The 15,055-nt window shown below is 46.2% G+C and overlaps 1 protein-coding gene across 1 annotated transcript; it reads right to left on the minus strand.

Moving 5' to 3' along the window:
* Positions 1-6,342: 6,342 nt before the first annotated feature.
* On the minus strand, positions 6,343-10,956 carry LOC149304648 (mRNA decay activator protein ZFP36L1-like). The gene is made up of 2 exons (XM_089478248.1): positions 10,902-10,956; positions 6,343-7,254 (listed from the first exon to the last, which is right to left on the minus strand). Exons 1-2 carry the CDS (start codon positions 10,953-10,955, stop codon positions 6,343-6,345), a joined length of 966 nt encoding a protein of 321 aa, XP_089334374.1. The 5' UTR covers position 10,956.
* Positions 10,957-15,055: the final 4,099 nt, after the last annotated feature.

Raw genomic sequence — 15,055 nt, forward strand, 5'->3', positions numbered from 1 at the left:
AATGAAGATTTGATTTGGATTCATCCTGGATTATTTTTGCAATGTGAATAAAGGATTTGAACTATGGTCTCAGAGTCCTAGTCCAATACTCAACCCACCGCACCATGCTGGCTCTCCAAAAAGTCATAGAGGAGGGATGCCCTCATTTTGCCACCTGCCTCATAGCTACACCTCTGGCAACCTCCCCTCCGTTTCACATCTGTAGGTTGACTCAGGTATTGTTTCCTGAGTCAGGGCTCCAGCCATGTTCAGGTGACCCAATGGAAGCATCAATGTGGCTTGCAATCCTCCAGGTGGGAGGGCAGAGTGGGCTGGAGGTAGTCAATAGGTGCGGACGCTGGAGTTGGCAAACAGGAACAACAACATCTGTCAAAGTCACAGGTGGGTGGTATGGAGGATGCACTGTTGCAACAGACCTGGTGCAAAAAGGGAGTTGGCTATGTACCCTCCAAGATGTCACTGATGAAAACTGGGACACACATGGCCAGGCAACATCAGTATAGTTAAGATGGCAAAAGGCATCACAGCCAACCTTCAGTATCTACTGATTTAAGCACCCATGGTTTGAAAATATTTAAATTACTTATACATTTCAAAAAACAAACATTGATGTTGCTGTTTTACATAAGGGACACCATTTTACTATGCCTTTATACTTAAGGGGACTTGAGCATCAACAGATTTTGGTATCCACGGGGGATCCTGGAATCAAACCCCAGAAGATACCAAGGACCCACTGTAATACGGGATAACACATAAGTTAGGACAGTCTGTAGCAATTTGCTTTTGCCTGAGTCTCCTGGGAAGTGAAGGATTCACCCCTCCCTTGCCAAGTTCATTGGGTGCAAGCTACCTTTGCATTTTGAACTCAAGTTTGCAAGAATTGGGGTAAAAAGAGGTCAAAGAGGGAAAAGGAAGAGAAAACTGGGACACTTTTTAAAAGTGGGATGGCAGAGGATTAATGGAGACTGATCCTGTCATGAGGCATTTGGAGGGTATGCTATCCAGGTTCCCTGGGTGCTCATTTTTCTGGCCAAAAAGGGGATACATCGCCTGGCTTTTTTTTTGGGGGGAGGGCAAGAAGAAGGCATGAATGACCTTTCTTGGAAATCACCTGGTGCAGAAATGCACCTTTTCAATAGCTTGTAGGGAACGCCTGCCACTATTCAATATCAGGAAGTATCTCTTTTTCAAAACTAGAATGAACCTTCAAGCCCTCTCCAGTTTCATTTCATTTATTAATGAACATTTCAATTTGTTGCATGCCTCCAAGTAATTTCTGACTTAAGGAGAACCTATCCAGGGGTTTTCTTGGCAAGTTTCTTCAGAGGGGGGTTGCCATTGCCATCCTCTGAGGCTGAGAGAGTGTGACTTTCCTATAGTCACCCAGTGGGTTTCCATGGTCAAGCTGGGAATCAAACCCTGGTCTCCGGAGTCCTAGTCCAACGCTCAAACCGCTATGCCACGCTGTCTCATGAAAACTTCCCACGTGAGGGCAATGCCCGCATTTTGTCATTCCTTTCTGTTCCATCCTTGGCAAACATTCTCTTTTAGATCTTGGGGAGAAAAAAGTTCCCTTGTTTGGACTACAGCTCCCACAATCCCCCAACAAGCATGACCAATGGCCCTTATTTTTTATTTTAAAAGGAAACTTTCCCAAGCATTGTACTTTCTCCAGATCCCAGATGGTTTTTCCCTCCACCGCCTCTGTAAATATATGAACCCACGTGCGAATCCTTGCCTCCCTGGGCCCCAAAACACTGTACATTTTGTCCCGCTGATCCTTTTCATTCCTGGAGCAGATGCTCAGAGAATGCAGATGGAGGGCTGCCTTCCCATCCATCTTTTAAGAGCAGTTCTTCCTTCTTTTTGCAACAACAAAAGGGGATTCTTTAGAAGAAAAGAAAGAGGAGGAGATGGCGGGGGGCCAGACCCCCACGATGTTTTGTAAGGCTGCTCAAAGCCTCCCCCCATTGCCTGCTTTCTACTTTACCCATAGTTTTATGGGGAAAATTCCCAAATCACAGACCTCTGCAGGCAAGTTGGGAGAGAAAAAGTTAAATAACCCATATATGCAGACCATTTTTTAACGCAGGCCTGAATCCTCTGAGCAGTCTAAGAACAAACAGAGGTTTGGAAGGATAAAGAAACACCCATGCACCAAAGGTTCCCATGTGAGAAAAGGCAGAGGTACTAAGAGGGTAAGGTCATCCAGTCTGACCCCAAAATGTGTTGCGTTTGAAGCTTAGCCTACGTGTCCCAAGCATATGTTTTAAGTTCCAGAGCCTCCTTTACAAAATATAGAGCTGGAATGGGCTGCAAGGGAGATCTAGCCCAACTAATGCATGCCTGACATCTTTTGTTTAAAGACTTTCAAAGAAAGTTCAGAAATTAAGCATGCTTAGGCGTTATTCACATTTACATTTTTGTCCCACTGAGATCCGGATCTCTGCGGAGATGCAATCCCAGAGCGATGTTTGCACTACGTTTCAAGTCCCTCCAGTACTTTGAAAAAGACACGGTAAGGGGCCCAGTGTCAAATGCTCTGGGTTTTTTCCACAGCCTCCCTGCAAATGGCACCGGGTGCATTTGGGGCCAGTCTGAACGTTGCAGAAATAACCCGATTTCAGTGTGAATGAGACCTAAGCCTCAAGGCTGGATTTAAAAATCCCAGCCTTTACGGCCTCTTTTAACCCCCAAGATGCTGTAGAGACTTTGATTTCTCTCTATGAGCTCCTTAAAATGTGCAGGAGCATTCAGAGAAGAAACAGTTGGCGCTGGGTTGCATGCTCCATGGATATTCATTCACACATATTTGTAAAATTATTTACCCCAGCTTCAAATGCAAATCTGTAAAATGGGTTTAAAGCTCTGTTCTGCAATGCTTGGTGCATAGAAAAAGCCCTGGACATCAAGAGTGAAGCAGTGTTTAAAAAAAGGTACATATCCCATCCATAATCAATTCTGTGATTTATTCATATTTTATTACAGTCAAAGTAATAATACAGACAACTCCTTTTTAAAAGTTCATACTTATTAATAACCAAAGACAGATCTCTCTAAATAAAGACAAAATAAGTTAATACAGTATCTCTCTCACCCTTCCCCGAGAAAATTTAAGGCAGAAGCTGGTTTCATTTTAGAGTCAGCTAATAAACTAAGACCAGTTTATATACTTCTATTAAAAGGAAAAAAAAAACAACATTATTTGGTTCCAAGTATCAGAAATAGTTTGACTTTTTTCATTTTTTAAAAAAGTCACAATAAATACCTTACAATATATTAAGAATTCAGGCAGAAATTTTGCAGAGATAGCTTGGAAAAAATAATACTACAGTCACATACCATTTCACACCAGATTTCAGCATACTAGAGGGCACTTACTATCCCGCGTTAGGTATTTTACAAAGGAGCGTTCAAACAATCAGTATTATAAGTTATGCCACATAAAATCAATTCTGAGCTTACTTCTTACTTCCCTGGACTTCTAGTTCCTGAATACAACATTTTTAGGTCTTTAGGACATACATACATCTCCTCCGTTGAGAGTGCAAAGAAATGTATATCTAAGGCAAAATTTCTGCATAAATTCCACTTAATATCTTGGACCGTTCCAGAATAGTCTGGATTCTTCCAAAACATTCTAGAAACTGTTCCAGGTTGTGCGGGAGATGGAGCTGCGCCCGAACGTCGGACACGCTATTAATGAATGGGGAAATTCTTGTGTAAAGGGGTGCAGGAGCAAGTGTGTAGGAAAAGTACAACCGCTGGCATAACCCACAGTTACGCTGGTGTAACGCTCGAAAGGATTCTGTCCTAAGCATTCCTCAAGGTGTCGCTGGACTGCACCTCCCAGCAGTCCTCATCGCTGGCTATGGCCAATGGGAGTTGTAGTCCCAAAGCATCTAACTCTCATTTCGTGGAAACCTCAAAGGATCCGAACTGCAGAAATTGACACTTATGGCTCCAGATGAAGAATAGATACACCAGGATGGCCAAGGCTGGAAATTGGGGGCAGATGGGAGACTTTGGAGAGTCATCCCCATAAACAACCCATCAAATGTTTTACCCCCCCCCCCCAATGCCCACTATAGTACAGGGGGTATTTTCACCATGTTTTACCTGCCCTTCTTTGCTATTTTATGCCTAGGAAAGGCCTTTTTTCAAGCAAGAGGGAATAATGGGAAGTCTCACCCTGTTTCAGACAAAGGCATCTATTGGGCCAAAAGTGGCTAAAGGTGGTCCTAAAGATGGCAAGAATGCTACCCATGTCCTCTAGAGAGTTTTGGGACACTTTGTATTGCTCACGCAATACAACATTGTCCAAGCTAGAGGATACATGAAACTCTGCTTCCCCCAAATCCTTGCACTCTTAGGGTTTGTGGAGTGAAAACCACACGGAGCTTCTCTACCTTGAATGGTTGTGTAGGAAAGGGAGTTGAGGCTGGTGTCGCTTGTCATGCAACTAGGTCACAATCAATACCATCGAAATTTTGTTTTCTACACAACCATTAAAGGTGCAGGAGCCCTCTCCAGTTTTCAGTCTCGCAACCCATGTCCTCACTTGGGCAGCACTTGAAAACAGATGCGGAGGCAGAAACACACTCTTGCTTCACTTATCTTTACCATGGGTAAAATCGGTGCCATTTCATCCTTTCCAAAAAGAGGAAAAAGGAGGAAGCCTCTGAAAACCACCCTAGTTTCGATTGAGAAAACTCCCGCGCCCAGGCGCATGCAGACATGCAAAGACAATGGGTGGATTACCTTGTCCGGGCAGAAAATGTTATCTGTTAATCGAGGTGATTCGAGGGCACAGGTGGTCTGGCTGGGGAAATAAGCCTGGGAAATAAGGGGATGAGACGGACTAATGCTAGAGACAGACAAGATGTTTTAGAAATTAAAAGAGCTGGAAGGGGGTTTGAAAGTTGGAGGGACGACACATGCTCCCGTCGTTCCACAGACGAAGGCGTTTTGGAGACCTTCCGGTCCTGCAACAAAACCCCAAGCTTTTTTCATTCAACCAGAGATAAAAAAGGAAGGATGAGAAATGCAGGGGGATGTAAACATCACCAGAAGCGAATCCCCTTCCACTAAGCCCTATGCTGACTCTCTTAAGATTATTGCCAATCCATTAGGACATCCTTTTCGGCTTCTGTTTGCTAATCCATATTCAGGAAGATGGGAGCAAGTCAAAGCAGCTGAGTTTCACCATCTTGCACAGTGCAAAGGTGTTATAAATGATGCACATCTCCAAACAAGTCACATCACATAACAGCTAGCATGTTATGTTCTTTCCACGATCAAAACACCTTTGAGTCTCTTGGAAAGCTGAGAGACATTGCTAACTTTGTACTACAGTGCCCAGTATCTTCCAGCCAGTGCTGGCTGGAGGATTCTGGGCACTGCAATCCAGACGTAGAAGCATCCCCCCTCCCTCTTACCCTCAAAATTAAGTCACACTTGGGTGTTTGGCCTGAGAAAATGTTTCGCCCAGGATGCATCTACATTGGAGAAACAATGCAGTTTGGCACCACTTTAATTGCCATGGCTCCATTCTAGAGCATCCTGGGATTTGTAGTTTGGCAAGAGACCAGCACTCTTTGGCTGAGAAGGCTAAAGACCAGGTACAACTGCCGATCCCAGGTTTCCAGAGGATAGCACAACAGCACTTAAAAGTGGTGTAAAACTAGATTATTTCTACAGTGCAGATGCACTCCAGTTTGTATAACTGCTCTTGTCCTTCCTGGGTCCTTTCTAAAAGGACTCAGACATTCAAAAACTTATATACCATCCACAGAATATACACATTCTTCAAAATTGCCTCAAAAAAGCAATACTTTGTCAGTTCATTATTTCAAAACTGAAAAACAATCCCAACCCTATTTCGCTTTTGGTAGGTTTTCTCTTCCCAGGTGCCCTGGATTGCAAATCCCATTGTCCCCCAACAGAAATGGGTCTAGAGGCTGGCCCTCTGCTTTCCTTGCCAGAGAAAAGTCAGCGCTTTGTTCCAAAACCTAGTCCCTGGGAATCCTATAAATGAAAGAGAACAGCCTGATAGAGGTGCGCTGGACTGCAAATCCCATTGTCCCCCAGTCAGTTTTTGCTTTCACAAAGTAGGAAAACATGTACACAGACTCATGGGTGCTTCACTACCTGGAGATGCCTGCAACTTCTCCCCACCCCTTGCGAAGAAACCAACTTAACTAAAAAATTTGGGGTGACTGTTCAAACCAAGAGCACCTGTTTCTCTCCAAACTCCATCCTTCAGTTCCTTCAGGAGGAGGCATGGCACTCCTTTACCAGGAGTGCTCGTCCTTTTCTCCTCTCCATCTTTCCATCTCTTCAGTCATCGGAGACAGACAGCTGGCTGAAGATGGGGAGTCGGCGCCCCAAAGGCCCCAGACCCGGAGATTCAGAGCCGCTGCTACCTCCAGAGCTCCCCGAATCTTCCTGGTCCGAGAGGGAATCTGCTGAAAGACTCTTCTGAAGCACCAAGAGGTTTGGAAAGGTGAACGGGACGGATGTCACCAGGGCGGTCTCTCCGGTGCAGAGTGAACAGGCTGCAGGCGGCTGAGTGACAGCATTGCAAGGAAAGAAGGATTTAGAAAGGTGGAGGGTCGGAGGAGCTGGCGGAGAGGGTGATGGAAGGGTCTCCATGGAGTACCCTCCAGAGCTAATCCTGTGGCACAGGAGCTGGGCACTCCTGGGTCGGACCTGGTGGCTCTGGGACGGTGCACGCCGCTCCTCCGCATTGTGGATGAAGTGGCAACGGGCACCATATGGGCAAATCCCAGAAGTGTGGAAAGTACGGCAGGGCTCTGTCTTGTACTTGGGGTGGCGGCTGAGCCCCCTGAGCTCACCAGCCCCATGGGCAAACTGGCACTTGGTGCCGTACTTGCAGGATCCGCTCTCCTCGAAGGTGCGGCACAGCTCTGTCTTGTAGCGAGAGGAGACCCCTTTGGCTTCACCACGGCAGCCCTCGATCAGGCTCACGGAGCGATCTGCTCGGAAAGGGATGTCTTGCAGGCTTGTGCGGGGCAGCTCTGAGTCCCGGCCCCAGGACCCTTGGAGGGGCCACACGGGATCGCCCTGGTCAGAGACAGCATGCAGGGCAATGGTGTCATCCAAGCGGTCAGAGGCACTCTGGCTAGAAGCTGAGAGGGTCACAGGGCAAGCTGAGAAAGCGCGCTGGAACCCCAGTGGTGTCCTGGCTTCAGCTCGAAGGTCTTTGTCCACGTTCAGACTCAGGAAAGTCTACGAGGAAAAGATAAGGGAGGAACGTGTGAACATGGGAATTCTTAACCAGGGGATAGAAGGCAAACTGGAATTGCTTGAACCATTTCGTCTATTATGCAAAGATGAACAACAAATTCATCAATATCTTTTAAAGGACAACTTGGTTTTCCTTCATGCAGCATATAGGTAAACAATGGAATTCACTGGTATGTGATAGTTTAATGAATGATATATCTTTTATGTGCTTTTATTAGTATTGGTTTTAAGTTTTGTAAGCTGCCTGGGGTCCCAGAGTTGTGGAGGAAGGCAACAAATAGATAAAAGCGATGTGATGAAGACTGCCGACTTGGGTGGCTTTAAAAGGAGCTTACACACATTTCCTGTTCCACTTCTGGCTGGTGACTGGGCGTTTTTCCAGGTTCGTCGTGGAGGCTTAAGTAGTGGCAGTTTGGACAAATTGAGGGTCCGGTGATCCTTGAAAGAAGGTAGCATGTGGGAAGTCTGGACAATGTAGTCCAAAAGAGTCACACTGCCAAGCCCTGGCCTTGAAAAGAACTACTGAGCTGTGGCATTCCAATCCTTCCACATGGACACACACCACTATGAATTGCACAGGAACTGGCATATATATGGCTGGTGAAAGAATATGATTGCACACCCTCCAATGTCCCCATTTGCAGGGATCCTCTGCCGTCCCATTTGCTTGGCAACTATTAATATGTCCTGGCTTCTCTTTCCTCCTCCCACTCCCCCCTTGGTCCTTAGCGGACATCAATTGCTGCAAAACTGAATTCAAAGTGCAAATGTTGTTTGCATTCCACTAACTCAGAGGAGAGAGAGGAGAGGATGGACTAAATCTTGTTCTTCCCAGTTGGCTCGGGAAAAAGCAAACTGCTGCAGCCACTTCTAGCTTGCTGGTTCTTCCTTATTAATAACTTTTGCTGGCTTGACCATGCTCTGATGCTACATGGCCGCATGGGTCCCAGTTTTTACCCCTAAAAATTGTAGGACATGCAACTATAGGGCATGCATGACACTGCAGGGCATGCAACTGTTCTGGAAATGCATTCGCCTGGGATGCAGCTTAGGTCTCCCCTACTGAGCTGGCTTTAAAAAGAAGTGCATCCTTTCCCAGATAAAACCGTGATGCAAAAATGGCATGACCCCAATGGCTTTATCGCCCCACAGAGGACCATATGCCACAGGCTAGTGGTCCTGTTGCCAGGGAAACAGACAGGAGGGACAAAAGGAGGCAGGATGGAGTCGCCTCTTACCCTCCAAAGGCTGCTCACCCATCACCCTCCACAGCATCACCAATTGGGATGGAAATTTCCACCCTTGGGGCCTGAATACCAACACATAGAGAAAGAGAAAAACCCTCCAGCTCCCACCCCAAATGCAACACAGTACAACTTCCTTCCTATGTAGATAAGGCTTCCTGTATGTGATGCACCCGATCGAGTTGCAAGATAAGTCTGAAGAAAAATAAACCATCCAGTTGTGGCTTTCCCCCACTACTTTTGTTTTGGACTCTGTCTTCTAGCTCTGGCAACAAAGCCAAGTAATGGCCCAGAGCTTTGCAAGAGTCCATTTTGGGGAGAGGAGAGGGGTTTACAACTTCCAGAGTCTTCCCATGCTCTTTCTGAGAATTGCAGTGCAGAAAAAAGAGAAAAAGGAGGATGTTTTTCTCCAAAACGCTGCCCAAGTCTAAGTAAATAAATATGTTCAACTCTAAATAAATAGAGTGTACTATACATCCTGGCTTTTTCCTGGTTTGGGACTCAAAGCAGCATTTCAGGCTAAGAAACACGTTGTTCAAAGTTTGGAAAATATTAAAGTTATGAACTGAACACTAAAAAAAACGAATACCAGCTAAAATACAGACCACTAAAAACATGTGCACACATCTCACATAATAATTAGCAAGATCCAGCACATTTGAGAGCCAGCATGGCATAGGGGTTTGAGCATTGGATTATGACTCTGGAAACCAGGGTCTGAATCCCTGCTTGGCCACAGAAACCCACTGAGTGATCTTGGGCAAGTCACAGCCTCAACGGACAGCAATGGCAAAACCTCTATGATGAAGATTGCCAAGAAAACCCTGTTCCGGGGTCACCATAATTTGGAATTGACTTGAAGGCAGACAACAAGAGCAACAACACATAGGAGATTTTATCGCACTGGGGCTGATTTCAGCATTAAAGAGAGATTAATAACGAAAAACAATTCTCAGTAATATATTAATTCACACCATACACATAAAAAGGGCAAAATTAAAGCAAAAACACTAATGCTGCTTACTTCTATCTCCCAACCAGGTGTGTAGGATTGTGTGCCTGGCTGTTCTCCCAACTTACTCTTGCTTAGAGTAGAACCAGCGAAATGAAGGTTACTTGCTCATCACAGCTAACTTGAGTCCTACTGATCGCAATGGGATTTCCTCTTAGTAGGACTACTATTAAACCGATACCATCCGTATTACCCCCAATATGCACAATCCCCACTTTTGAAATGCTCCAAGCGCATCATCACATTTCCTTCTCATTTTACATTACCCCTGAAAGGTAGGCCAGTGCATTGCAAGCGGTCACAAGTAAGGCTGAGTGCAATAAGCAACTCTACCTAGCAAACCCACAGTATGAGTAAAATACAAACAGGCAACTTTGAGGGTCTTGGCCCAGTCTTTGAGCCACAACCTGATACACATTTACGTGCAAGTAAACACTATGAAACTAAACAGGAATCCCAACCACAGCAGGCTAACAGTAAGCCTGCTTATAGGTTTGAGAAAAATAGGATAGGAAATAGGTATTGGAAGCCCAACAGGTGGATCAAGAGGCCAATGCAAAAGAATTACAATTACTGTATTATTCTTCCCAAAAGAAAGCCAGTGATGGACACTGCCATCTTCCAAAGAGATGTCTCTTTGTAGCAGCATGTGCTTGGCATTAATTCTAGTACAGAGTAGTAAACCCAGCCAGGCCATTTATTGGGTCCTTAGACGCACACATAAAACCCATTTCACATGATTGTAAAAGATGCCTATTCTACAAACACCCAAGGGCCCAAAGACTACTATACGATAGTAAGGCAGCCCCAGAGCTCTGCGATGATGTCCCAAAAGCTTGCACAGAAAGTGGAGAAGCCAAAAATAAAATAGTTACACCAGGTTTTCTTCCACGTTGGAAAAGGAGAGAGAGGTAGTACTTTTGTAGTAAAAGTTGATTAATGTTGGAAAGGGCTGGCTTGACATGGATCCTCCCTCTTTAAAAGCCAATTTAAAGATCCTGTGTCCATGTGTGTAGTATATATAATATATACAGTTTCTGCTTTTTTTGGAGTGTCAGATGGGCTGGATTGGTGACCTGAAAATCCCTCCAAGACACATCTTATGACCTTTTAAAGGTGATCTCCCACATTGCAGCCATTTTCCTGATTGATGAATTAAGGTTTCGCCTTCTTGGTCCAAAAGCAACTTTGCTAGAAACAGAAGGAATTGGGGAATAATTTAAACCCCCTCAGCTGAGAATTAAAAAATGCAAGCCAAGGAGGAGAAAGAAGGAGCAGGAGTGCATTCCAGAAGAGAATAAAACATAATGCAAGGTCCTTTGGGGAAGCCAAAGTGGAAGGCATTTAGCAAAGAGATGCAAGTGCCCACTTACCTTGCAAAGGGCATCATCCAACTCCAAGAAAGGACTTAGGAAATCTGAAGGCATCTTTCTTTCCTTCCAAGAGGGATTTTGCATCAACAGGTACACAGCCTCATCTCTTTCTCCTTAAGGGATCACAGATTAAACCCCAAAGGCTCTGAGCCAGCTGTTTATATACCTCCTGACTTGGGAGGCCACGCCTTCTGGTCCAAAGTGGGTGTGGCTAAATAGAGGGGGCGGGGCCAAGATGCAGTGGGATGAGAATGATGCTCAAGAGCAGATGGGATGGAGCTGCAAGCTCTTCCTGATGCAAAAGCATGGAGCCTCCCTGAGAAGTACAGTGTCCTCTTCCTAACAAAGGATTTGAGAGAAGCTGGATCTCAAAGGCAGGAGCTTTCTGTCTTGCAAATGGGATTTAAAGTTTGTTACCTGGACTGAATCTCCCAGTATCCACATGGCCAGAAGGAGGAGAGACCCCACTTGCACAAATACCCTTCCATGCCATCAAACCTACGGTGACAAAATCTGGACCAAAAGCAAGCTTGGGACTTAATTTCCCTTCCTCCTGTATCTTTTTATAACACCTTTAACTGATGGAGAATGCTGTAGAGCTTTGAAAGCTTGCAACATGTATTTGTTCATTCAGGTTGATGCCATAAAGGTATCCCTCTTTGGTGGATTTTGGATGATGCTGTACTTTTCTATATGGCCAACATGGCTACCCCGGGATAAGTTTGGAGGAAGGAAAGTACAAGAGCGTCCAAAATTCACCGAACGGTGATACCATTATCGGGCCAACCAAATACCAAAAATGCATGTTTTATTTGTTAGCAACATAGTTTTAATCTCTATAAAATATTATCCACCCCCATTGTAGATTCTCCATTGTTTTAAACTGCTTTTAATCGTATGCCAGCCTGAGATGTCAGGATACAAGGCTAGATAGAAAATAGAAATCTCATCATTGATTCCTTATGGCAGAAGTCAAATTTGGGGAAGAGACTTCCATCTGATAGTTGCTCCTAAAGGTTAGATTCAAAATGCCTTTTGAGGGTCCTTCAGGGGCTCTATTTGCAGAGCTGAAGAGGGTTTTTAAACCTTGTGAGAGCCAAGGTGGGATAGTAGATTGAGTGTTGGACTATGACTTTGGAGACCAGGGTTCAATTCCTGCTCAGCCATGAAACCCACTTGGTGACCTTAGGCAAGTCACATACTCTCAGCCTCGGGGGAAGGCAATGGCAAACCTCCTCTGAAGAAACCTTGCCAAGAAAACCCCATGATAAGGTTGCTATAAGTTGGAAATGACTGGAAGGCACACAGTAGCAAGGCAATAGCTCTGTCCCTCTCACATTTCTCTCTTGTGGCTAAGAGCCACAAGCCTTTCCAAGCCCACAATGACAAAACCCTCCAGAGCTGTAGTTGTATAAGGTCCCGAGCCAACGGTTGAAGCCCTTCCTGTCAAACGCACAAAAATGCAGACCTGGGTGCATGATTTAGATGAGGCAGGCATCCGGTGCCATGACTCTGTTCATTTCATGCTCCCATGCACTCTTACACATGGGCCACCCCTGCTTTTATTCTTGGTTACTTCTTCATTTTGCCCAACATTTCACGGATGACAAAATAGGACACCTGTGGCCAAGGAACATCAGTGTGTAGACAGTGTGGCATAGCAGTTTGAGTGTTGGACTATGACTCTGGAGACCAGGGTTCGAATCCCCGCTCAGCCATGGGGACCCACTGGCTGACCTTCGGCAAGTCACACTCTCTCAGCTTCAGGGGAAGCCAGTGGCAAGCCTCCGCTGAATAAATCTTGCTAAGGAAAACCCATTTTAAGAGCCTATGGCGTTTATCACATGAAGGAGATCAGGAGTTTATCCCATGAATATCCCGGACCACTCTGGACCCCACAACAAACTCCAACTCCCAGAATTCCATAGCCTTGAGCCATGGCAGTTAAAGCGATGCCAAATCAGGTTATTTCTCCAGTGTGGATGCAACCTAGGTCTTATGCCGAAACCACTAAACCACACTGGTTTATTCAGGCAGTACCCATACTATATAATATGTCTGCAAACGTTGCTCTTTATTTATTTCTATTTGTTCCAAAAAATTGTCCCATGCACTTGCCTGGCGCATCGCTGGCACATAGCAGCATGCATTCAGGTCACGCATGGGCCTTCAGGTGCTCAAGCCAAGTTGGGCCCTTTTCCAACCCAAGTGGCTTATTACGCTCTCTGGGAATAGCTGTGGGAAGCAGGCTGGGACGATGAAGGCATGTCCCAGCATGCCTTTCCAACCACCCCTTGCAAAAAAAGGGAACAGCTGTTGCCCACCAGCACCCCCCTTCCCCACCCCACATCCCCTTTTGAAGTCCCCACAATAAGTCCTTTAACAGACTTTGCCTCCCCAGTTGCCAGGGAGCTGATGGCTATGGCAGGGAGGTCATAGGGGGGTGGGAGAGGAGGGCTGGGGTTCTTTTGTAGGCTGTGGAGGACATATGGGGCCAAGCCCAGCCTTGGCTTGTCTGCCCCTAATCTCTCTCCAATGGGGAGGAAGGAGGGGGAAGGCCGCCCTTTCACACTGGAGTAATCCACACTCTCGGCTCCATCGTCCTTCCTCTTCTCTCTCTCTCTCAACCCATCACAGATGGCAAATTCCATCAGCCTGGTCTGAGCCTTTTGGGTAGCAGCGCATGGCTTCATCCAGAGTGCCTGGGGTTTCAGATGGGGCTAGGCTTGCCAGGTCTCAGGGCCCGGCCAGTTTTTGAGAGGCACCACAGTTCAAAAAAGGATGTGGAGAAACTGCAGCGTGTCCAAAGGAGGGTGAGTAAAATGGTGAAGGGTCTGGAAACCATAAAGCCCTATGAGAAACGACTTAGATGTTTGAGCACTGGACCAAGACTAAGACTCTGAAGATCAGGGCTTGGATCCCCACCAGAGCAAAAAAGCCCATTGGGTGGCCTTGGGCAAGTCACACTCTCTCAGCCTCCTCAGAGGATAGCAGTGGCAACCCCCCTCTGAAGAAACTTGCCAAGAAAACCCTATGATAGGCTCGCCTTAGGGTCACCATAAGTAAAAAAATAACTTGGATACACACAAGAACAAACACACTTGTGTAGTCTTATCTATATACAGTACCGTATTTCATTTCCACTTGATACGGGAAAAGCCCCTTCAGCTAAAACTCCCCTCTTAACTTCTAAATAGGAGAATTCATCCATAGATGGATGTTTCTTAATGTCTTTCAGCGTCTGTATGAAATGAAGTTGGGTGGAATGGAAAAGTGGGAGGAAGAGAGAGAAACCAGGACATTTTAAAAGCAGCTGAAAAAGTAGGAACGCAGAGGATTAATCCGGACTCTTCCCTGCCAAATCAGGAGAGTATTGTGTATGCAATAGAGGCCTGCAAGCAAAGGGCTGAACATCCATAGGTTTCCAATGGATGCTGGGAAAGGAGGGAGGATGGCTTTGAGCTGGCAGGGGAAAGAGGCGGCTTCCTCCGTGCCAGGTGCCTCCTGTGTGGGCATTGCCCACAAAACAGCAGTTGAAGCTGTGGGTTTGGTAAAAACCCACCATGGGATCACCATAAAGTTGCAAGCAGACCTGTTCTTTGCTGGGATCCGGAAGGGCTGAACCAACAGATGCCCTCTGCACTTTCTGGATGGCTTGTTGGGAACGGAGGAGGAGAGGAGAGCCCAGGAGAACTGGATTCATGCCGAACGGTGCAAGGAGAGAGAAAACCATTTAATTTTTTTGTGGATGGAAACTCTCAGCAATAGAGCCTGGAAGAGTCTTTCTTCTGGGTGAGAACTCCCAGAATCCCCTAGCCCTGGGCCATTCTGTCTGCGGGTTTGTGGACGTTCCTATCCCCCCAAAAGGAACTTTCCCAGGCTCTGATGACGAATCACATTGGGAGAGGTGACAGGTAGCATCCTGAGGTGTTTTGGGGTGCATCTGCTTGACACTAAACGGGAGTCCTGTCGCACTCCCAGAACTCCAACTCCCAGCATGCAAAGCGGGAAAAGCGCCCCACGTGACTCCAAACGGGAGTCCTGTCCCACTCCCAGAACTCCAACTCCCAGCATGCAAAGCGGGAAAAGCGCCCCCACGTGACTCCAAACGGGAGTCCTGTCCCACTCCCAGAACTCCAACTCCCAGCATGCAA

The sequence above is a fragment of the Sceloporus occidentalis genome, unplaced genomic scaffold (assembly GCF_023333645.1).
Source record: "Sceloporus occidentalis isolate IW3139 unplaced genomic scaffold, rSceOcc1.0.p SCAF_13, whole genome shotgun sequence".
Lineage (NCBI taxonomy): Eukaryota > Metazoa > Chordata > Lepidosauria > Squamata > Phrynosomatidae > Sceloporus > Sceloporus occidentalis.